The 23458-nt window shown below is 42.8% G+C and overlaps 2 protein-coding genes across 37 annotated transcripts in view; one reads left to right on the top strand and one right to left on the bottom strand.

Annotated features, from left to right (window-relative positions):
* The window catches only part of LOC118362590 (estrogen receptor beta), a 31510-nt gene extending 15753 nt beyond the window's left edge, over positions 1–15757 (top strand). The window contains 10 exon segments of the mRNA XM_035743026.2: positions 3619–4133; positions 4327–4523; positions 7772–7888; positions 8041–8064; positions 8067–8363; positions 9311–9449; positions 12782–12915; positions 13915–14098; positions 14283–14518; positions 14607–15757. Of these exon segments, the coding sequence (XP_035598919.2) occupies positions 3619–4133; positions 4327–4523; positions 7772–7888; positions 8041–8064; positions 8067–8363; positions 9311–9449; positions 12782–12915; positions 13915–14098; positions 14283–14518; positions 14607–14662 (1899 nt within the window). The 3' untranslated portion in view covers positions 14663–15757.
* syne2b (spectrin repeat containing, nuclear envelope 2b) overlaps positions 15668–23458 on the bottom strand; it is a 142215-nt gene continuing 134424 nt past the window's right edge. For 33 of the 36 annotated variants that reach the window (XM_052486289.1, XM_052486293.1, XM_052486297.1 and 30 more), the window contains 5 exons: positions 18523–18651; positions 18051–18257; positions 17782–17856; positions 17479–17528; positions 15668–17238 (listed from right to left, as the gene is read on the bottom strand). In XM_052486289.1, coding sequence (XP_052342249.1) covers positions 17028–17238; positions 17479–17528; positions 17782–17856; positions 18051–18257; positions 18523–18651 — 672 coding nt within the window. In that variant the 3' untranslated portion in view covers positions 15668–17027. The remainder of the gene's footprint in view (positions 17239–17478; positions 17529–17781; positions 17857–18050; positions 18258–18522; positions 18652–23458) is intronic. The other 3 variants (XM_052486290.1, XM_052486301.1, XM_052486302.1) reach the window with 3 other exon arrangements.

Here is a 23458-nt window from a genome sequence, read left to right as displayed (position 1 = left end):
TTTTATGTGACTTACTACCAAAAATGGGCATACGAATGTATAAAGGGAGGCCAAGCCAACGACATCCTTTCAAGACGGCTGCTACCTATATTCCGGTTAACGTTGTGAGACATAAAGGAAATAAACACAGAATATGTTGATTCACACAGAAAGCCGGGACTCCACAGATCATGAGGATATCTTATTTGTCTGACTGTGAACAACCATTATTGATCACCAGCCCGAGAGTCAAAATGTTTATTTTAGACAACGTTTTCACCAAATAGCAAACATCTTACAAGGTAAGCTTCGATTTGGTCTGTGTTTGAGCTATAGCTACATAGGAGGTATCAAATTCATCCTTTGGTTGGTAGGAACACATCTAGCCTATTGTCAATTATGATGTATGACTTAATAGCAACATTTATCTTTGCGCATGAAAAATATGATGTCTGCTTACATTACACGGGATTGGCTACTATGGCACCTTGACAGTCTCTTGTAGCCAATGAGATAAGCTTTCCAGGGATATGCAGTTGACCTGGGTAGGACAAAGCAAGGCCTAGAACCTTTTATGCGTAATGCGAACTATTGACTATACTATAGACTTGGAAATGTACCGTGACCACACCTGACACAACTTACTAAAACATCTGCCCATTTCTAGTTGTTAAGTCAATCAATCCCTTTTTTTTGCTGATTTTGTTCAGTTTCCAACTCTAGTCATCAATAATTCACTTATAGCTTGTCAATGACAGATTACTTTCAAATTTTAAAAAACAAAAAAAATGTTATTTTGTGTGCGTTTGATCTTGTGTATTCTGAACTATGTAACTCCTATCTATCTTCTGATAATTTCCTCACAATCTCCCAGATGTCTTCTTTCCAAATATACTAAGTTTTTGCCTTTACATTTAAGAGATTTAAGAGTTATCCCACCCAGGCTTGATTGGATGGTTTTAGATCAAGCTATAAGTATGGAACTGACCTAAATAGGAATTGACCCTCAGCAACTTCAGGTGAAATACTTTGATTGGGTGAGTTTCCTGGGCATGTGCTGGAATGGACATCTTTACTCTGAATTCATGTGTGGGCCTGTTTTTGTGTGAATGGAAATGGAAACCTAACCAATGTCTGTCCTCAGCCCTCGGCCTGTGCTGTTGGTAGCTGTGCAGTTGGTACCTGTGTTATCCACTCTGACACTGATTAACGTGCTGATGGCCTGTTTGTCACAGCCTACAGTGCCTTCAGAAAGTATTTACAAGCATGGACTTTTTCCACATTATGTTGTATTACAGCCTGAATTTAAAATGGATTAAATTGAGATTTTTGGCCTACACACAATACCCCATAATGTCAAAGTGGAATTATGTTTCTAGAACTTTTTACAAATGAATTTTAATTGAAAAGCTGAAATGTCTTGAGTCAAAGTATTCAACCCCTTTGTTATGGCAAGCCAAAATAAGTTCAGGAGTAAACATTTGCTTAACAATTCACATGATAAGTCACATGGACTCACTCTGCACCCCACACATACAACTATCTGTAAGATCCCTCAGTCGAGCAGTGAATTCCAAACACTGATTCAACCACAAAGAACATGGAGGTTTTCCAATGTCTCACAAAGATAAACCCATTGGTAGATGGGTAAAATAACAGACATTGAATAGCCCTTTGAGCATGAAGTTATTCATTACACTATGGATGGTGTGTCGATATACCCAGTCACTGCAAAGATACAGGTGTCCTTACTAACTCAGTTGCAGGGGAGGAAGGAAACCGCTCAGGTATTTCACCATAAGGCCAATGGTGACTTTAAAATGGTTACAGAGTTTAATGGTTTTGATAGGAGAAAACTAAGGATGGATCAACAACATTGTAGTTACTCCACAGTGCTAACCTAATTGACAGAGTGAAATGAAGCAAGCTTGTACAGAATAAAAATATTACAAAACATGCATCCTGTTTGCAAATTAATACGGCAAAAAAAATGTGGCAAAGCAATTAACTTTTTGTCCTGATTAAAAGTGTTGTTTGGAGCGAATCCAAAACAACACATTACTGAGTACCACTCTATTTTCAAGCATCGTGGTGGCTGCATCTTGTTATGGGTATGCTTGTAATCGTTAAGGGCTGGGGAGTTTTCCAGGATAAAAAATACTTCGAATGGAGCGAAGGACAGGCAAAATCCTAAAGGAATCCAGTTTAATATTGAAAATGGTTGTCTAGCAATGATCAATTCGATAGAGCTTGAAGAATTTTGAGAAGAATAATGGATACATATTGTACAGACCAGGTGTGCAAAGCTTTCAGAGACTTACCCAGAAAGACTCAGCTGTAATCACTGCCAAAGATGATTTCTAATATGTATTGACTTGGGTGTGAATACTTATGTAAATTAAATACCTAAATGCTGTATTTAATTTTCAATTCATTTGGAAAAAAAATGAAAAACTTGTTTTCATTTTGTCTCTGTGCTATTGTGTGTAAATACATCTGTTTAATCCATTTTGAATTCAGGCTGTAACACAACAAAATGTGGATGAAGTCAAGGGATATGAATACTTTCTGAAGGCACTATATGTACAGCCTTACGTAAGGCCCTGTAACGGCTTTCCTCTTCCTCTTCTGAGGAGGAGTAGCAAGGATCGGACCAATGCGCAGTGTTGTAAGTGTCCATATCGATACTTTATTTACATGAACACTAAACTACAAAATAACAACGTGAAATACCGAAACAAACTAAACAGTCCCGTGTGGCACAAACACTGACACGGAAAATAATCAACCACAACTCAAAAGTGGAACCAGGCTACCTAAGTATGGTTCTCAATCAGGGACAACGATTGACAGCTGCCTCTGATTGAGAACCATACCAGGCCAAACACAGAAATCCCCAAAAGGAACGTAGACAACCCACCCAACTCACGCCATGACCATACTAAAACAAAGACATAACAAAAGAACTAAGGTCAGAACGTGACAGGCCTACACGTCCAGTACATACCATATGTACAGAACACATCTACCTATACACATAACAAACCACACTTTTCCCAAGGAAGATTGTAACAATTTTAATATACCATGTTACTTAATGTTGCACCTATTTCTTTTTCATGTGTTTCATCTGATCAGGCTTGTTATCAGTCTGATGTAGGTGCACATTTTTCTTTCTGTACAACATGTTCTGTAATTTGGATTTGAGTATTCACGTTTCCCTCTTCCATCTTGACTTAATTACACTATTGTTAGAAGAAGGAGTGTTCCTCTGAAGTCTCTACAAGTTACCTCGAGTGGCAACAGTAAAAGTAACTGGTAGTCTAGACAAGGTTTGAGACCAGGTTTGAGACCATTAAATAAATTATTTCCTGTTGCATCTGTCCTTTTACAGGCTCAATGTGAGCAAGATATATTACAACTATTTACCACTCAGGATTGGCAATTGAAACTGTTCTAACTCTGAGCAATGCAAACAATGATCTTTCCTCAAATAAACAAATATGATCATATAGTTTTTGTTGAGTATGTACAACATTATTTTGTTGAGTGACTTTGTGTGCACTTGAGAATATCTATGTGGTATTTGAATGTGACTCTGCATACACTTTCTCCATCCAACCCTCCATGCTGCAGTAGGACTTCTCACTGACTGGTCCCGGTGAGGAAGGCAATAGACGACAGCAGCAGGCACAACGTCAGCCCAACGTTATCCCCAGCATGGCATGTTCTCCTGAAAGTGGGACAGACATTTCTTCCCTGCTCCAGCTCCAGGATGTGGGCTCCAGCAAGGTCCAAGAGAGGGGGAGCTCCCCGGGACTCCTACCTGCCCTCTACAGCCCTCCGAGCGGCATGGAGAGCCGCACATTCTGCATCCCCTCTCCCTACACAGACAACAGCCATGATTACAGTCACAGCCACGGACCCCTAGCCTTCTACAACCCCTCTATGCTCGGCTACAGCAGACCACCTATCTCCGACAGCCCTTCTCTATGTCCACCCCTCAGTCCCTCTCTCTTCTGGCCCAACCATGGCCACGGCCAGCACAACATGCCCTCGCTGACCCTGCACTGCCCCCAGCCCCTGGTGTACAGTGAGCATAACCCCCACACCCCCTGGGTGGAGCCTAAACCCCACGGCCTCAGCCCCAGCAGGTAGCTACAAGCCTTCAACATCTGACACACCCTCCTTTTGTATCTTTTAATGTACACACCTGTCTTATTTGACCTTTTCTTGTCTCCTATAACATCTCAGATGGGTAAACAATAGGAGACAGACAGCCTCTTAACAAAACTGAGGCTTCTATTTTGGAGTTTGTTAAACATTGATTGACGTTCCTTCTCATAGCCCTCTCCTCCACCCTACCAAGCTGCTGGGGAAGAGACTGGAGGACGGAGAGGAAGTGAACTCCTCCTCAGCCAGCTGTGTGGTGGTGAAGGCAGACATGCACTTCTGTGCCGTGTGTCATGACTACGCTTCGGGCTACCACTACGGCGTGTGGTCTTGTGAGGGCTGCAAGGCCTTCTTCAAGAGGAGCATCCAAGGTATGACCACCAGGGGAGCTGTGTGGGATCATTACCATGTCTACCCTAGGGACTGTGGTCATGGCGGCCACCCTCTGTCTCAGTGTCCTGTAAGGTCTGCCACTCCCAAAAAATGTGTGATATATAAATATAATTTGGTTTAAAAAAAACGTTTTCAGTGTAAACTTAAAACAACTCGAACCAGATATAAAGTATGTAGCAAAGATAATAGAGCTACAGTACCAGTCAAAAATGTGGAATGACTAGGTGTGTTCATTCTCTCAACCAGCTTCATGAGGTAGTCACTTGGAATGCATTTCAATACACAGATGTGCCTTGTAAAAGTGAATTTGTGGAATTTCTTTCCATAATGCGTTTGTGCCAATCAGTTGTGTTGTGACAAGGTAGGGGTGGTATACAGAAGATAGCCCTGTTTTGTAAAAGACAAAGTCAATATTATGGCAAGAACAGCTCAAATAGGCAAAGAGAAACGACAGTCAATCGTTACTTTCAGACAGCGGTCCCCAACCACTGGGGCCGCGGACTGGGCCACACGGAAAGGATATATATATATTTTTTTTAATTGGTCAAATTAAATAATAATTATATACAATTTTAGGCTATTTGTGCAGTAAGTACATTGAACTTTGTGCAGTCTGTTGGTCCTTTCCTCACCACTCTAATATTTATGTCACGCCCACAACAGTTTACAGATTTTGAACTTCAGTAATGCGTGCGCCGCGAGTTCATCATGGTCTGCGTGAGCTATGTTGCCCGGCAATTTTGTATTAACTAGCTATGTTAGCTGACAGAAATATAAACAAACAAACGTCCCTTCTTCTGAAGGGACAAGGGGGATACAAGGCCCAACGACATGTCGATAATGCAGACAGCAGAACCCGAGACTGTAATTATTATTTTTTTACGAAAGAAAAAGAAAGCCTCGTTCAATAGAAAATATGCTGAGTCCTACCTAAAATATGGCTTTATTGCGACAGGTGACTCACATGCTCCACACGCCCACTGGTGGGTAGTATGTGAAGATCGCTTGCAGAAAAGGTCACCACTGGCAGCACATTTCAATGACGAGGAAGGGTCTCAAAACTCGCTTACCTGTGCGACATATTCAACCTGCTAAACGGACTAATTCTGCCACTTCAGGGAAGAATTGACAACGGTCTTTAAATTGGCAGGTAACGTGGCTGCTTTACTTCCCAATCGCCAAAGACCCACGAAGTGTGAAGGAAAAGATCCACGACCCATTTGTGAATGTCCCAGGTGAATCGTCCGTGCAGGAAGATCAACTCCTTGAGGTTGCAAATGACGGTGGCCTTAAAAGTATGTTTGAGAACCTAATTTCTGTCGACCTTCTGGATTAAAATCGAGGCTGAATATCAAGAGATCGCCACAAAAGCACTGAAAACGTTGCTTCCATTTCCAACATCCTATCTCTACGAAGCAGGGTTTTCCGCAATGACGTCAACAAAAACTTAGTTACGGAGTAGACTGGACATAAGGAACACCATTCGGGTATCACTGTCTCCCATCACCCTTAAACGGGGCCGTCTTGTTGCCTGGAAACAAGCTCAGGGCTCCCACTGATTCAGTGACATGGTGAGTTGCAATGTTTTTATTATATGGTTGTTAGAGAAAAATATAAGCTTTGTTTTTATAATATCATCACATTAGACCTATTTAAACTAAAATGTTATGAAAAAGCGGCTATACATAACTTATAGGCCTAATGGATATTCTGGTTGTGTCAAAAATATTATCGATATGAGACCGGTCCATGGTGCAAAAAAGGGTTGGCGACCGCTGCTTTAAGACATGAAGTCTGGAAAATCTGGAAAATGTCAACAACTTTGAAAGTTTCCATATGCAGTCGCAAAAACCATCAAGGGCTATGATGAACCTGGCTCTCATGAGGACCTGCACGGGAAAGGAAGTCCCAGATTTACCTCGCCCTCAGAAATTGTAGCCCAAATAAATGCAACAGACACATCTCAACATCAACTGTTCGGTGGAGACTGCGTGAATCAGGCCTTCATGGTCGAGTTGCTGCAAAGAAACCACTACAAAAGGACACCAATAAGAAGAGACTTGCTTGGGCCAAGAAACACGAGTAATGGACATTAGACTGGTGGAAATCTGTCCTTTTAATCCGATGAGTCCAAAGTTGAGATTTTTGGTTCCAACCGCCGTGTCTTTGTGAGACGCAGAGTAGGTGAACGGATGATCCCTGCATGTGTGGTTCCCAGCGTGAAGCATAGAGGAGGAGGTGTGATGGTGTGCTTTGCTGGCGACACTGTCTGTGATTTATTTAGAATTCAAGGCGCACTTAACCAACATGGCTACCACAGCATGCTGCAGTGATACGCCATCCCATCTGGTTTGTGCTTAGTGGGACTATCATTTGTTTTTCAACAGGACAATGACCCAACACATCTCCTGGCTGTGTAAGGGCTACTTGACCAAGAAGTAGAGTGATGGAGTGCTGCATCAGATGACCTGGCCCCCACAATCAACCGACTTCAACCCAATTGAGATGGTTTGCGATGAGTTCGACTGCGTAGTGACGGAAAAGAAGCCAACAAATGCTGAGCTTATGTGGGAACTCCTTCAACACTGTTGGTAAAGCTGGTTGAGAGAATGCCAAGAGTGTGCAAAGCTGTCATCAAGGAAAAGGGTGGCTACTTTGAAAAATATATTTTGAGTAGTTAAAAATTTTTTGGGGGTTACTAAATGATTCCATTTCATGTGCTATTTAATAGTTTTGATGTCTTCAATATTATTTTACAATGTAGAGAATAGTAAAAATAAAGAAAAACCCTTGAATGAGTAGGTGTGTCCAAACTTTTGACTGGTACTGTATTTAAAAAAGAAATAAGATCATATTCGAGAACTAACAATCACCAAAATAAAACCTTGACCGTCAGGGAGAATCTAAAATTCCCTAAATGTCATGGCATGGGGCCCCCATTGATTTTGTTATGTATTAGTCACTCAGATAGCATAAGAACACAGCATAAATCATGGTAAAATGTTTAGAATTGCAAGAAACTAGCTTTAAAACAGAAACATTTTGTCTCTGCGGCCAATAGGAGGGCCTCAGTGCCATTGGCCTCACCCCCCCAAGCTAACTTGGCCATCGCTGCTTAAAGAAATCCTAGGGGTGAACGCTGAATAAGGTTGCTTGTAGGTTGATCAGATATGATGAATAGTGCAGCCATGTAATTTCTCCGACTGTCTCCATCTATCTCATCTAGGCCACAATGATTACATTTGTCCAGCAACTAACCAGTGCACTATCGACAAGAACCGCCGTAAAAGCTGCCAGGCCTGCCGCCTACGCAAGTGTTATGAAGTGGGCATGATGAAGTGTGGTAGGCAGCCATCTTCCTTATCTAGTCTAGTTGTGTTTTGACACCTAACCTTATGTAGTCAATAGAACATTTGGCAACAGATACTGTAAGCTTGTAGAGGTACAGTATCTTCAGGAGTGAAACCTCTGTTGCTTGTCTGTGTTGTTGTCCAGGTGTGAGGCGAGAGCGCTGCAGTTACCGGGGGCGAGGCACCGGCGTGTACCTCAGGGGCGGGGGGCATCAGGCGGGCTGGTAGGGGTAGGGACCAGGGCCCAGATGCGTCTGGAGGGGGGCTCCCACCCCCAGCTGGAGGTGCACCACTCGTCATTGACCCCAGAACAGCTGATCTCCTGCATCATGGAAGCGGAGCCGCCAGAGATCTACCTGATGGAGGACCTGAAGAAGCCCTTTACCGAGGCCAGCATGATGATGTCACTTACCAACCTGGCCGACAAGGAGTTGGTCCTCATGATCAGCTGGGCCAAGAAGATCCCTGGTGAGACACCTGGAGGGTGTGTGTGCCTGCCTGCCTGTGTGTCTGTCTGTCTCTGCCTGTGTGTCTGTGTCTGTCTTTCTCTGTCTGTCTGCAACATATGTGCAAGGCTGAGTTGGTGTCCCAGGTCTATATGTGAGATAGGAGGTATATCTCCAAACAAAGAAAGACTAGCTGTCTGGCTGTAAACCCTTCGCACCCAACCCTTTAACTGTGTCCATTACTGTAGTAGTTGGCCCTTAGCCTTCTCTTTATGCCACATACAGTACTGCAGCCAGGCACACAGCTGTGTAGTCCTGTTGGACAGGATATCACACAGGCTATGAAGGGGTTACTACTCCTCTCCTCTCTATCCTGCTGGTGAGCATTGTTCCTTCCTCACTCAGGGTTTTAGAGGTGAGCCCAGCAGGTGCCCTCTCAAAGGAGATGGGACTGAGTTCACACACACACTCTTGTCTGAGATGGGGTTTAGGGGGTTTGGTGAAAGAAGGAGATGTGACAATTAGCTTGTATTGTCTGCTATAAAGAAGAACAACAACTCCACAGACTAGATATGCATTGTGGATTTTTGTTTAATCATTGCATGCAAGGTGTCTCAGTATTTGGCTTTGTTCCAATGTCCATCCTTCAGTACTTGTACCAACAGACTGCTGGGAGCGTAGGGTGTCTCTAGTGTGTGAGGGCTCAACCATGCATTTAATCTGTCCTTTAATTAGTCCCTCTAAAGTTAGGGGTCTTTTAGTTCTCTTTATGTTCTCTGGTTCCCAGACTCAGTCCTAGTAAAGCTATACAATAGCTACAATGAACACTCATTTCCCACACACGCGAAAAGAACGTACGTGTGTGTGTGTGTGTGTGTGTGTGTGTGTGTGTGTGTGTGTGTGTGTGTGTGTGTGTGTGTGTGTGTGTGTGTGTGTATGCACGCGAGCATGCACATTTGTGTACTACAGGCTTTGTAGAGCTAAGTCTGACGGACCAGGTGCACCTGTTGGAGTGTTGCTGGCTGGAGGTGCTGATGCTGGGTCTGATGTGGAGGTCTGTCGACCACCCTGGGAAACTCATATTCTCACCAGACCTAAAGCTCAACAGGTACAACTGCTTATGTTTTACTACTAAGCTTCAAAATACAGTATACCGGTATAAGATTAAATATCACATCTTTAAGTAAAGACATTTGACATACTGCATTTCCTGTCATATCTTGGTCAGTATTAAGCTCATCCTTTTTTTATCTAGAAAAGACCAAACTGCAAAATAATCGTTTTTTTACTATGTGTCCAGTTAAAAGCATGTGTTTTAATATGTGGGGTTGTGTTGGAAAGGCAGGCCTGGGGTTGCTCATTAGCTTTCACCAATACGCCTGGAAAAGAACACTCACATTCTCAGTACCCTCTGGGGCCAGCATTATTCACTCTGTGTGTGCGTGGGTACTGATAAGAATGATCGTGTTACAGTGTGTTCTCCCTATAAATTGCTGAGGTTGACCTCTCATAAATCTATGAGCTATATGAAAATGCAATAATATCAGTGTTTGCTTCAAACAATTGGACAGAATATTTTCAAATTCCTGATTGATTAGTATTTTGAGGTTCTGAAGTTAAAATGTTGGGTTTTGTTTTGACTTTGAATTTAGGCCATATCAAAATCTTAATTTGCTGGCAAAGCACCTTTTTGAATTGTCAGTAAACAAAAGGTTTGTGACAGTAAACAAAAGGTTTGTGTCAGTAAACAAAAGGTTTGTGTCTCTAAATCACACATCCCACTTTGTTTGTCAGAATTATACATGTGTGTTGTAGCCTAAAAAACTTTAGCATTGGGGTTTGTTAAAACATTGAATGTTGGTTATTTAGCTGTATTTCTGGTTTTGGGTAAATCTGATCAGGCCAGAAGGTTAGAGGATTTATTGGCCTTGAGAATGATCTCACCCCTGAGACTAAGATCCTGGATGTGTGAGTGCTTGTACTACTTGTCTATATGTGAGTGTGTGTGCTATTAACTTGTCTAAGGAGGTGTGTGTCTTTTGAATACAGATGTGTGCAGATGTGCTCCTATATTTATTTTCTTATCTTTGACTTTATGTGTCTGAAGCCTTACAGCAGTGTATGTGAGTGTGCGTTTTGTTGTGTGGGTTGGTGTGGTTGAGTAGTGTTTCCCCTTTTACACTACCACGGCGACTATCACTATAGGCTTAGCTAACCTTGGTGTGTTCCCATAACATGGGACTTATTGTTCAGTCCTCTGGCCATTGTGTGGCTTTGGCACTGTCTCTTGAGGCTGCCATGAAAAACACATTAAGTAGACAAATGGGTCACAGCGTTTTGATTGGACTTTCTCACACCCCTCAACAAATCTCTCAACATTAATTTAATTCATTTGAAGCACTCCATTACTAAGAGTTTTTATTACAGTATGTGGGTACCTACTGTTTTACAATGTGAATAATGTGCAGTGCCTTCGGAAAGTATTTAGACCCTTTGACTTTTTCCACATTTTTTATGTAACAGCCTTATTCTAAAATTGATTGTTCCCCCCCCCCTCATCAATCTAATGAAAAACAGGTTATTAGAATTTTTTGCAAATGTATAAAATAAAAATAAATAAAAATGAAATGATTTACATAAGTATTCAGACCCTTTACCCTGTACTTTGTTGAAGCACCTTTGGCAGCGATTACAGCCTCGAGTCTTCTTGGGTATGACGCAACAAGCTTAGCACATGTATTTGGGGAGTTTCTCCCATTCTTCTCTGCAGATCCTCTCAAGCTCTGTCAAGGTTGGATTGGGAGCGTCGCTGCACAGCTATTTTCATGTCTCTCCAGAGATGTTCGATCGGGTTCAGAGACTTGTCCTGAAGCCACTCCTGCATTGTCTTGGCTGTGTGCTTAGGGTCGTTGTTCTGTTGGAAGGTGAACCTTCGCCCCAGGCAGAGGTCCCGAGCAGGTTTTCATCAAGGATCTCTCTGTCCTTTGCTCCGTTCATCTTTCCCTAAATCCTGACTAATCTCACAGTCCCTGCTGATGAAAAACATTTTTTTACATTTTTATTTATCTGTTATTTGACCAGGTAAGTTGACTGAGAACACATTCTCATTTGCAGCAATTACCTGGGGAATAGTTACAGGGGAGAGGAGGGGGATGAATGAGCCAATTGTAAACTGGGGATTATTAGGTGACCGTGATGGTTTGAGGGCCAGATTGGGAATTTAGCCAGCACACCTGGGTTAACACCCCTACTCTTATGATAAGTGCCATGGGATCTTTAATGACCGCAGAGAGTCAGGACACACGTTTTAACATCCCATCCGAAAGACGGCACCCTACACAGGCCAGTGTCCCCAATCACTGCCCTGGGGCATTGGGATATTTTTTAGACCAGAGGAAAGAGTGCCTCCTACTGGCCCTCCAACACCACTTCTCCCATCCAGGGACTGACCAGGACCAACCCTGCTTAGCTTCAGAAGCAAGTCAGAAGTGGTATGCAGGGTGGTATGCTGCTGGACATTCCCACAGCATGATGCCACCACCATGCTTCACCGTAGGGATGGTGCCAGGTTTCCTCCAGACGTGACACTTGGCATTCAGGCCAAAGAGTTCAATCTTGGTTTAATCAGACCTGAGAATCTTGTTTCACATGGTCAGAGAGTACTTTAGGTTCCTTTTGGCAAACTCGAAGTGGGCTGTTTTATGCCTTTTTACTGAGAAGTTGCTTTCGTCTGGCTCCTCTACCATAAGGCCTGATTGGTGGAGTGCTGCAGAGATGGTTGTCCTTCTGGAAGGTTCTCCCATTTCCACAGAGATGCTCTGTCAGTGTGACCATCAGATTCTTGGTCACCTCTCTGACCAAGGCCCTTCTCACCCGATTGCTCAGTTTGGCCGGGTGGGCAACTCTAGGAAGAGTCTTGGTGGTTCCAAACTTCTTCCATTTAAGAATGAATGTTCTTGGGGACCTTCAATGCAGCAGAAATGTGTTGGATCCTTCCCCAGATCTGTGCCTCAACACAATCCTGTCCTGGAGCTCTACGGACAATTGCTTCGACCTCATGGCTCGATTTTTGCTCTGACATGCACTGTCAACTGTGGGACCTTATATAGACAGGTGTGTGCCTTTCCAAATCATGTCCAATCAATTGAATTTACCACAAGTTGAGTATCATAGCAAAAGGTCTGAATACTTGTGAAAATAAGGTATTTGTTTTTTAGTGTTGTTTTAAAAAAAAAATACATTTGCAAAAATATCTAAAACCTGTTTTCACTTTGCCATTATGGAGTATTGTGAGTAGATTGAGGGGGAAAAAAACATTTAATTGATTTTAGAAAAAGGCTGTAACTTAACAAAATGTGGAAACTGTCAAAGGGTCTGAATACTTTCCGGATGAACTATACTGTATGTATAATACATATCTTTCCCTCTGTGTGTTTGTAGGGAAGAGGGAAACTGTGTGGAGGGCATTATGGAGATATTTGACATGCTGCTGGCAGCCACCTCTAGGTTCAGGGAGCTGAACCTTCAGAGGGAGGAGTACGTCTGTCTGAAAGCCATGATCCTCCTCAACTCCAGTAAGTCAAATAATTAGTACTTCTGTACTGTATGAGAGGTTGTGTGTGTTTTGAGTGTGTGTTTGTCCCCAGTCAGAGACCTGGAGGTGAAAGCACCTTTAGGAGCTACTTTTGTAATTGGGCACATTTGCCATATTTCCATAGAGGATCTACACCAGTGTTTTTTACCCAAAAGACTCCGACTTTTCTGTTTCCATCTACACGGCCCGGGACACCCGTGTCTCATGGACCTGCTCTAACTTGGAGCCAAGGCAAGGCCATGGGTACCTTTCAGCTTGCATTTTCATAACAATGGCTAACTGAATTTTAACCTCACAAAGCAACAGTCTTGAATGATGCAGATGTAATTTAATTCTGCTCACCACAAGTCTTTTTTTTTATTGTCACACTCCTGATGAAAACACAATAACACTATAGCTCACATTAACATTAAACACTGGCGGCCAACTAGTGTGGAGGTAAGTCTCAATGGAAAAGCACAAGTTGTTTTCCTTTCCCAGGGATCAAGGTGTCCTATCCCTATCGATGTTCACTCCAGGTTTCAGTGGGGTGACTGACTCCTCTGTCTGTCCTCACTGGGGTCAGAGCTCGGCCACCACATACACTGGCTCCCATCACTGCCAGACCCTGTTGATTCTTTTCCAAAATGCTGGAAAAATACAAATTGTGCAACAGAAATCTAGTTTAGAAACTCAGAGCATAGGATTGCAGAATTGCTTTGTTGGACAGACGTAAGATATGTCTCAATTCCTCAGGCCTACATTTTAATGTCTATTCTTGTTTGGAATGTCTGATTTATGAAGGAGATGTTTGTAGGCTGAAGTATTTTCTCCCCACCAGTGCCATCTAGTGTTTCAAATACAAATTAATTATATGTTAAGTGATAGTAGGATTTTTTGTTTTATGGTGTTAAAGAAAGTGTGACAGGTGTATGTTTGCCAGTGATTCTGCTTCATAAATTAATAGTTACATAGGGTCTATGTTTGTGTCCACCTGTAGACATCTGCTCTACCTCTCCGGAGAGGGCAGAAGATCTGGAGAGCAGGGGGAAGCTGCTGCGTCTGCTGGACTCTGTGACGGATGCCCTGGTGTGGGCCATCTCCAAACGAGGCCTGTCATTCCAGCAGCAGTCATCCCGCCTGGCCCACCTCCTCATGCTACTCTCACACATTCGCCACGTCAGGTAGACTACAGCTACAGCAATGTCTCACTAGCAGAAACAAGAGTCTACTGTATCAGTGTCTGTTCAGTCAGTGACATAAAAGCACACCTGCAGATCTGTCCATTGTAATTTCAGTCAGCGACACTTTTTTTTGGATGTTTATCAAAACGACATTCCCATGCTGCTTCTCTCCACGTCTCCTTAGTAACAAAGGCATGCAGCACCTCTCTAGCATGAAGAAGAAGAATGTTGTGCTGCTCTATGACCTGCTCTTGGAAATGCTGGACGCCAACACAACCCACAGCAGCCGTATGTCCGCAACTCATGACCCCTCTAACAATGACCCCACAGAGCCCCCAGCAGCACCAGCTCCTGCTGTAGACACTCAGCTCCTGCTAACATTCCAAAACCCAGAGGAGAGCCAAACACTCGAGAGCATTAGTAAGTTAACGAAGTTGGGTTAGCCACTGAAGACGTAGAATGTATGTTCACTAATACTCCATGAATCATAATCCAATATGTTCTCCAGGTACATCCAGCCAGGGTGCTGGCCAGCCGAGAGAGGGGAGATGTGTACCTCAGTAAGAGGGACAGTGACAGGATACAGCGTGGGACATGGATGGAGACTGCCTGAGACTGTAAATCACCCCAAAGGGGTGAATGGACTGAAGGAGAGGCCAGACTGGCACAATAGGACAAGTGTGGATCTGACCAAAGTCCACACTCTGGGACAGTGTACACCATTCCCAATAGGCTGACTGAGAGTAAAATCTCTTATAGACTGCAGAATGTGTCATTGTGAGGTAAATATTACAGTTGTATCCTTTTCGGATGTTTTTGGTCTATGGAAAATATATGATTTGTAACAGTGAATTGACTGTATTTTTGGTGTAATTTCCTTGTATTAATGCAGTTGGTAATGTAGCTAGTAATGAGTACATCTTTTAACCTCTACCAGTCAAAATGTGTCTCCTTTTGATATATTTCTAAACTTTTTCACCTTTATCAGTGTCTGCCGAACAATTCATACCATCCTACTGTAACTGGCTTACTTGGAAAATGGTGCATGAAGTCCATGCTGTGAACATGATTTATCAAACAGGACTATAGCAATGAGATGTGCATTTGACATTTCAGATTGTGGGTGTTCTTTGCCTCATACCACCAGGGCACACTGCTATTACAGTACAGTAACTAACTTTTCATGCTGGATGTGTGGAGGGGAGTGTTATGATGTACTCATTGTAAAAACCTACATTTCAACCAGATGACTTTTGTGGCCTTTGATTTAGGATGACTGCTAGTCTCCATTCACGTTTGTGTGAAGCGATCAGAAGCCAAACAAAAACCAGCAACTGCTAGAAAGTCACACACTTGTACTTCTGCATCCTGATCATACCCTGTCCCTCCTGTAATGATTTGGTGCTTCTGCTGTTTCTGATGTTCAATGTCAAAGTCATGTTTGTATTGATAGAAAATCTACATACAGAGCTTGTCATATTGAGGCATTTGAGCCCCAATGGAATTGCAACCAAACATCTTAAAAGCAACTGTAAAACGTGAATGTAGTTCTATTGACATAAGCACAGATTATGGCAAACAATGTTTATTGTCAAGTAAAAATGAATTCAAGCTATTCATCATCCATAAATAAGCATTAAAAAAATGTATTCAACTGTACACCATTGTTTTCTTTGTTTCATTGTACTACAGAGCAGTACAAAGTGACTTGACTATGTACACTAATAATGGAACTAGGTAAATTAACTGTTCTCTGATCAGCTCCAGCTTGACTGTAATTTTTTTTACATATGAGTAAGCCTTCTTTGTGAAGCCAAAGCATACGGACAGGAAACCTTCGAGTCTATACGTACTCTTTGATTCTGCATGTACACCGCAACATTAATCGCTCACTGACTGGTCCAGGTTCATGTCACCGATATATTCATATACTGTAGTGTATTTACGGTATTCTACAGCTATGACAGCATCAGATTTTACTCACAATATTCAACCGCAGGAAAGAAAAGTGTAACAGTGCAGCTTCCAGATGGGTACATCCAAACATTGTTGATTTAGTTCTCCGGTGCTAAAACGATTTGTAAGCCGCACTCTATGTCCCCCATCAGCCCAGGGTGGCCTACAATCACACAAGGCCTCTGCGGGAGATAGAGTTACTCACTCACATATGCACACACACATTGTCAATAATTTACCATTGCTTTGTCAGTAGTTTGCCATTATGTACAAATGCACTCATACACACAAAATCATAGGTACACTAGTGTAAATAAAATATTTTTAAACAAAAACATTTTCTAAAGCACTGACTACAGCAAGGCATGTTTGCAGTTGATTCGCTACCATAATTCAGTGAAAATGACATATCACAGTGTACATGATTCTAAATCAAATAGACAAAAACAAAATAGTTTTCAGTCGATATGTACAAAAATGTGCTATCCACAATTGGTTGTCCTAAGTAAAATGGTAGAAACAGTAATGATCAATATCCTCAGTACTCTGATGCTTTGGTAGCAACTGCAGTTTGCCATTATGAGTACACAGTATCTGCAATGATAAAAACAAAGCTATCAAAATAACTTTTAAAATATTTTTTTTGTATTTGGAAAACAACTCGATGGGGATAATAATCAACATCTTCACTACATATAAAAATGTTTACTTCAAACCAATGATATGGCTTATTTTCTTATTTTCAGAGCCACGTAACTTCATGAGCGCTCAACATATATTAAATATAAATATGTATACATAAATACCTAAATTCAAATTTACTTTAGACAACTTTAAAAAAACAAAAAAACATTTGGAGTGGAGAAACAGAACGCTTGGCTCCAGTCTCTGTTTTTTCGGGGCCGTTTCCGACAGTGGTGAATGGGGACTTTAAATGACGGTGAGTGTTAGGGGAGGGGGTGTTGTTGCTGTCTCATGTGGGCGGGGGGCCGTTGGTGTAGCGCAGCATGGGGTAGAAGGAGCGGGCAAAGTTGTTGGACAGGGCACAGCTGTAGTCCTCTTCAGACAGAGGCACCAGGCAAGCCAGCACCAGCAGCAGCAGGAAGAGCAGGTGGAGGGGGAAGGCAGCACGCAGTACCCTGTAGAAGAATGGCCGAGCTGAGGAAGAGTCCCCCTTCTCCTCCCTGGCGATGGAGAGAAAGGCATTAGTACGGCTATGGACATTAGTGTCAAACGGATTTTAAAAAAGTTGTCTGAGGACAGTCACGGACACTGGCATAATCTTTCTCGGTAACATATTTACAGCAGTAGTCAAGCCCAAGCCCTGTTCTTATCACTCAGGTATTTTGTTCCTACATGTTAAATGAAAAGGGTGTAAAAGTTGTGAAAGTTGTGAGCGATCAGGCTTTTAGATTAGCACGTACTTTCTGCAGCCTGCGTCTTGGAGTCCTGCAGCTCTCATTCCAGCTTTCTCCTATACACATACACATCATACCATGCCGTTCGATCACATTCCAGTCAATGCAGCATAGCATTTCAAATAGATTCATAGTAAACATGCAAAAACATGCTAAATGTATTTTAATCTATGGTTATTACAGAATGTTCACTGTAAATAGCGTTGGAGGCTTGCTTGAACCCAACAGTGAACAACCAGTAGCAGTCAGCCACTATTTGCATATACTCTGCATTAGAGCACCAGACTACATGCGTGAATGAAGGTGTACCTTCTGCAGCTGGAGTTGAGAGCTGAGCGATCCCGGAGCAACACTATCCATCTCAGAGCTGGTTGGACACGATTCCTGTGACACACACACACAGACAGTACACAAACAGTCACATCATCAGTCAGAGAGACAGACACACCAAACCTGTTGACACTACCAACAATAATAATAATAATAATACTGTCAATGACTGTACCAAAGCACATAAACCCTATTCACAAAAAAAAATGAATGATGGGGTCCTGGTATTGGTAAATTAGGTAAATTACCCAATGTTGACGTACCAGCCTTCCTTGCAGGATGTGCAGGTCATTGGCCACCTGGCGCAGTAGGAGTCGGAGCTTGTTGCCGATAACGTGGACCTTCTCCTTTGCCTCGACGCTGTCCTCGGCCGTGGCCTCCAGGAGGAGCTGGGAGGAGATCTCCTGAAGGGAGGAGACCTGCCGCTGGCGCCCATGCAACTCTTCTTCCAGGGCCTGCAACAGAGCAGGGGGCACAAGAGACACCAGGCCTCAGTCAGCACGCTCAAACAGTAGGACAACTACAGTAACTATTACAACTTATAGGTCAGCTCTATCTTATAATCAAGCTTATTCTATTTCAAATTGCTCTGTGCACATAAAAGTAGGTCAGCTTTCTATGCCATGCTAGCAGCTATACTATATATTAGGAAATATTGTCCACGATGCTCTGTTATTTGATGCTAAATGTTTCTATGGAAGCTTGTTCTCCCTCCCTCACCATGAGTGTGTCTCTGTGCTCCAGCAGGACAGAGTGCTGTGCAAACCGGTCATGGATGTTGACGGCGTAGTGTGTGCTCTCAGACCTGGCCAGCCACAGCAACATGGAGTGCAGCGTCTCATGGAACTCCTAAACAGATAGGTCAGAGGTCAATAGGACAAGGTTAGTCTTATCCATTGTTTTTTTAGGTGTCTCTTAAATTACATCCAATTCCCTACATAGTGTGCTCCGTTTGACCTGAGCCATTGGATGTAGTGCCATGTTTGGTCTGGAATGTGAAGTCACGAGCTCTGACTAGTGGTGCAAAAAGCCCTGGTGTGTCCCAGAAAGCCTATGTAAATTACGATTGCCAAATAAAATGTTTTAGACACCCGTTTTGAGCTATAAATGTGTTTATTAAGGCCTCCCAGGTGGCGCAGTGGTTAAGGGCGCTGTACTGCAGCGCCAGCTATGCCACTAGAGACTCTGGGTTCGTGCCCAGGCTCTGTCGTAACCGGCCGCGACCAGGAGCTCCGTGGGACGACGCACAATTGGCCTAACGTCGTCCGGGTTAGGGAGGGTTTGGCCGGTAAGGATATCCTTGTCTCATCACGCACCAGCAACTCCTGTGGTGGGCCGGGCACAGTGCACACCACAAGGTTGCCAGGTGCACGGTGTTTCCTCCGACACATTGGTGCGGCTGGCTTCCGGGTTGGATGGCGCTGTGTTAAGAAGCAGTGCGGCTTGGTTGGGTTGTGTATCGGAGGACGCATGACTTTCAACCTTCGTCTCTCCCGAGCCCGTACGGGAGTTGTAGCGATGAGACAAGATAGTAGCTACTAACAATTGGATACCACGAAATTGGGGAGAAAAAGGGGTAAATTCAACAACAAAAAAATAAATGTTTATTATGATCAAGTTTGATCCTCACAGTGAATTGTTTTAAAGTTCGCTGCAAATCGAGATATTTAATTTAATAGTGATCAATTATGACTACTACAGTAGGTATATTTCTCTGGTCACCCACAAAACCAATTCTTCCTTTGGCCGCCTCTCCTTCCAGTTCTCTGCTGCCAATGACTGGAACGAACCTCAAAAATCTCTGAAACTGGAAACACTCATCTCCCTCAGTAGCATTAAGCACCAGCTGTCAGAGCAGCTCACTGATTACTGCACCTGTACACAACCCATCTATAATTTAGCCCAAACAGCTACCTCTCCCCATACTGTATTTATTTATTTTTGCTCCTTTGCACCCCATTATTTATATTTCTACCTTGCACATTCGTCCACTGCAAATCTACCATTCCAGTGTTTTACTTGCTATATTGTATTTACTTCACCACCTGGGCCTTTTTTTTTTAAATCTCACCTCATTTGCTCACATTGTATATAGACTTATTTTTCTACTGTGTTATTGACTGTATGTTTGTTTTACTCCAAGTTTAACTCTGTGTTGTTGTATGTGTCGAACTGCTTTGCTTTATTTTGGCCAGGTCGTAATTGTAAATGAGAACTTGTTTTCAACTTGCCTACCTGGTTCAATAAAGGTGAAATATATATATATATTTTTTAAACAGTGAGCTCCAAAGGTATTGGGACAGTGACAAATGTTTTGTTGTTTTGGCTCTCTGTACTCCAGCACTTTGGATTTGAAATGATACAACAACTATGAGGTTAAAGTGCAGACTGTCAGCTTTCATTTGAGGGTATTTTCATCTATATCGGGTAAACCGTCTAGAAATTACAGCTCTTTTTTTGTTGTACATAAGTCATCCCATTTTAGGGGACCAAAAGTATTGGGACAAATTCACTTATAGGTGTATTAAAGTAGTCAAAAGTGTAGTATTTGGTCCCATATTCCTAGCACGCAGTGATTACATCAAGCTTGTGACTACAAACTTGTTGGATGCATTTGCTGTTTGTTTTGACTGTGTTTCAGATGCTTTTGTGACCAATTTTGGAGTCACTTTTATTGTAAATAACAATAGAATGTTTCTAAACACTTCTACATTAATGTGGATGTTACCATGATTACAGATAGTCCTGAATGAATCATGAATAATTATCAGTGAGAAAGTTACAGAGGTATAAATATCATACCCCCACAAGCATTTCGCAACACCCGCAATAACATCTGCTATGACCAATAAAATTTGATTTGATATACAGTACCAGACAAAAGTTTGGACATATGTACTATTTCAAGGGTTTTTCTTTATTTTGAATATTTTCTACATTGTATAATAATAGTGAAGAAATCCACACTATTGACATAACACATATGTAATCATGTAATAACCCCAAAAAATGTTAAACAAATCTAAACATATTTTATATTTTTGATTCTTCAGCCACCCTTTGCCTTGATGACAGCTTTGCACACTCTTGGAATTCTCTCAACCAGCTTCATGAGAAATGCTTTTCCAACAGTCTTGAAGGAGTTCCCACAAGAGGGCCACCATTGTTCCTGTTCCCAAGAAAGCTAAGGTAACTGAGCTAAATGACTACCGTCCCGTATCACTCACTTCCGTCATCATGAAGTGCTTTGAGAGACTGGTCAAGGATCATATCACCTCCCCTACCTGACACCCTAAACCCACTTTGCTTTACCGCCCCAATAGGTCCACAGATGACGCAATCGCAATCACACTGCCCTAACCCATCTGGACAATAGAAATACCTATGTATGAATGCTGTTCATCGATTGAAGCTCAGCATTTAACACTATACTTGTCATTAAGACCCTGGGTCTCGATCCTGCCCTGTGCAACTGGGTTCAGGACTTATTGAAGGGACGCCCCCCAGGTGGTGAGGGTAGGAAACAACATCTCCACCCCGCTGATCCTCAACACTGGGGCCCCACAAAGGTGCGTTCTGAGCCCTCTCCTGTACTCCCTGTTCACCCACGACTGCGTGGCCATGCACGCCTCCAACTCAATCATCAAGTTTGCAGACGACACTACAGTGGTAGGCTTGATTACCATCAACGACGAGACGGTCTAAACGGAGGAGGTGAGGGCCCTCGGAGTGTGGTGTCAGGAAAATAACCTCACACTCAACGTCAACAAAACAAAGGAGATGATCGTGGACTTAAGGAAACAGCAGAGGGAGCCCCCCCTCTATCCACATCGACGGGACAGTAGTGGAGAAGGTGGAAAGTTTGAAGTTCCTCGGCGTACACTTCACGGACAAACTGAAATGGTCCACCCACACAGACAGCATGGTGAAGAAGGCGCAACAGCTTGTCACCAAAAACACTCACGGCAACTGATACGGCAACAATACTCACGGCAACTGCTCCGTCCACAACGCGTCACCGGGGGCAAACTGCCTGCCCTCCAGGACACCTACACCACCCGATGTCACAGGAAGGCCAAAAAGATCATCAAGGACAACAACCACCCGAGCCACTGCCTGTTCACCCCGCTATCATCCAGAAGGCGAGGTCAGTACAGGTGTATCAAAGCTGGGACCAAGAGACTGAAAAACAGCTTCTATCTCAAGGCCATCAGACTGTTAAAAAGCAACATTGAGTGGCTGCTGCCAACATACTGACTCAAATCTCTAGCCACTTTAATAATAAAAAATTGGATGTAATAAATGTATCACTAGTCACTTTAAACAATGCCACTTTATATAATGTTTACATACCCTACATTACTTATCTCATATGTATATACTGTACTCTATACCATCTACTGCATCTTACCTATGCCGTTCGGCCATCACTCATCCATATATTTATATGTACATATTCTTATTAATTCCTTTACACTTGTGTGTAAAATGTAGTAGTTGTGAAATTGTTAGATTACTTGTAGATATTACTGCATGGTCGGAACTAGAAGTGCAAGCATTTCGCTACACTCGCATTAACATCTGCTAACCATGTGTATGTGACCAATAACATTTGATTTGATTTGACATGTGCTGAGCACTTGTTGGCTGCTTTTCCTTCACTCTGCTGTCCAACTCATCCCAAACCATCTCAATTGGGTTGAGGTCAAATGATTGTGGAGGCCAGGTCATCTGATCCAGCACTCCATTCCTCTCTTTGGTCAAATAGCCATTGCACACCCTGGAGGTGTGTTTTGGGTCATTGTCCTGTTGAAAAACAAATGACAGTCCCACTTAGCACAAACCAGATGGGATGGCGTATCACTGCAGAATGCTGTGGTAGCCATGTTGGTTAAGTGTGCCTTGAATTGTAAATAATTATCTGACACTGTCACCAGAAAAGCACCCCCACATCATCGCACCTCCTCCTCCGTGCTTCAAGGTGGGAACCACACATGTGGAGATCATCCGTTCACCTACTCTGCGTCTCATAAAGACACAGCGGTTGGAACCAAAAATCTCAAATTTGGACATATCAGACCAAAGGACAGATTTCCACCGGTCTAATGTCCATTGCTCGTGTTTCTTGGCCCAAGAAAGTCTCTTCTTCTTATTGGTGTCCTTTAGTAGTGGTTTCCTTGCAGCAATTTAACCATGAAGGCCTGATTCACTCAGTCTCCTCTGAACAGTTGATGTTAATATGTGTCTGTTATTTTGGGCTGCAATCTGAGGTGCAATTAACTCTAATGAACTTATCCTCTGCAGCAGAGGTGACTGGGTCTTCCTTTCCTGTGGCAGTCCTCATAAAAGCCAGTTTCTTCATAGTGCTTGTTGGTTTATACGATTGTATTTGAAGAAACTTTCAAAGTTCTTGAAATTTTCCAGGTTGACTGACATTCATGTCTTAAAGTAATGATGGACTGTCATTTCTCTGCTTATTTGAGCCGTTCTTGCCATAATATGGATTTGGTCTTTTACCAAATAGGGCTATCTTCTGTATACCACCCATACCTTGTCACAACACAACTGTTTGGCTCAAACGCATTAAGAAGGAAATACATTTTACAAATGAACTTTTAACAAGGCACACCAGTTAATTGAAATGCATTCCAGGTGA

This window comes from Oncorhynchus keta, chromosome 29 (genome assembly GCF_023373465.1).
Source record: "Oncorhynchus keta strain PuntledgeMale-10-30-2019 chromosome 29, Oket_V2, whole genome shotgun sequence".
NCBI classification, from domain to species: domain Eukaryota; kingdom Metazoa; phylum Chordata; class Actinopteri; order Salmoniformes; family Salmonidae; genus Oncorhynchus; species Oncorhynchus keta.
This window is presented reverse-complemented; position numbering and strand designations above follow the sequence as displayed.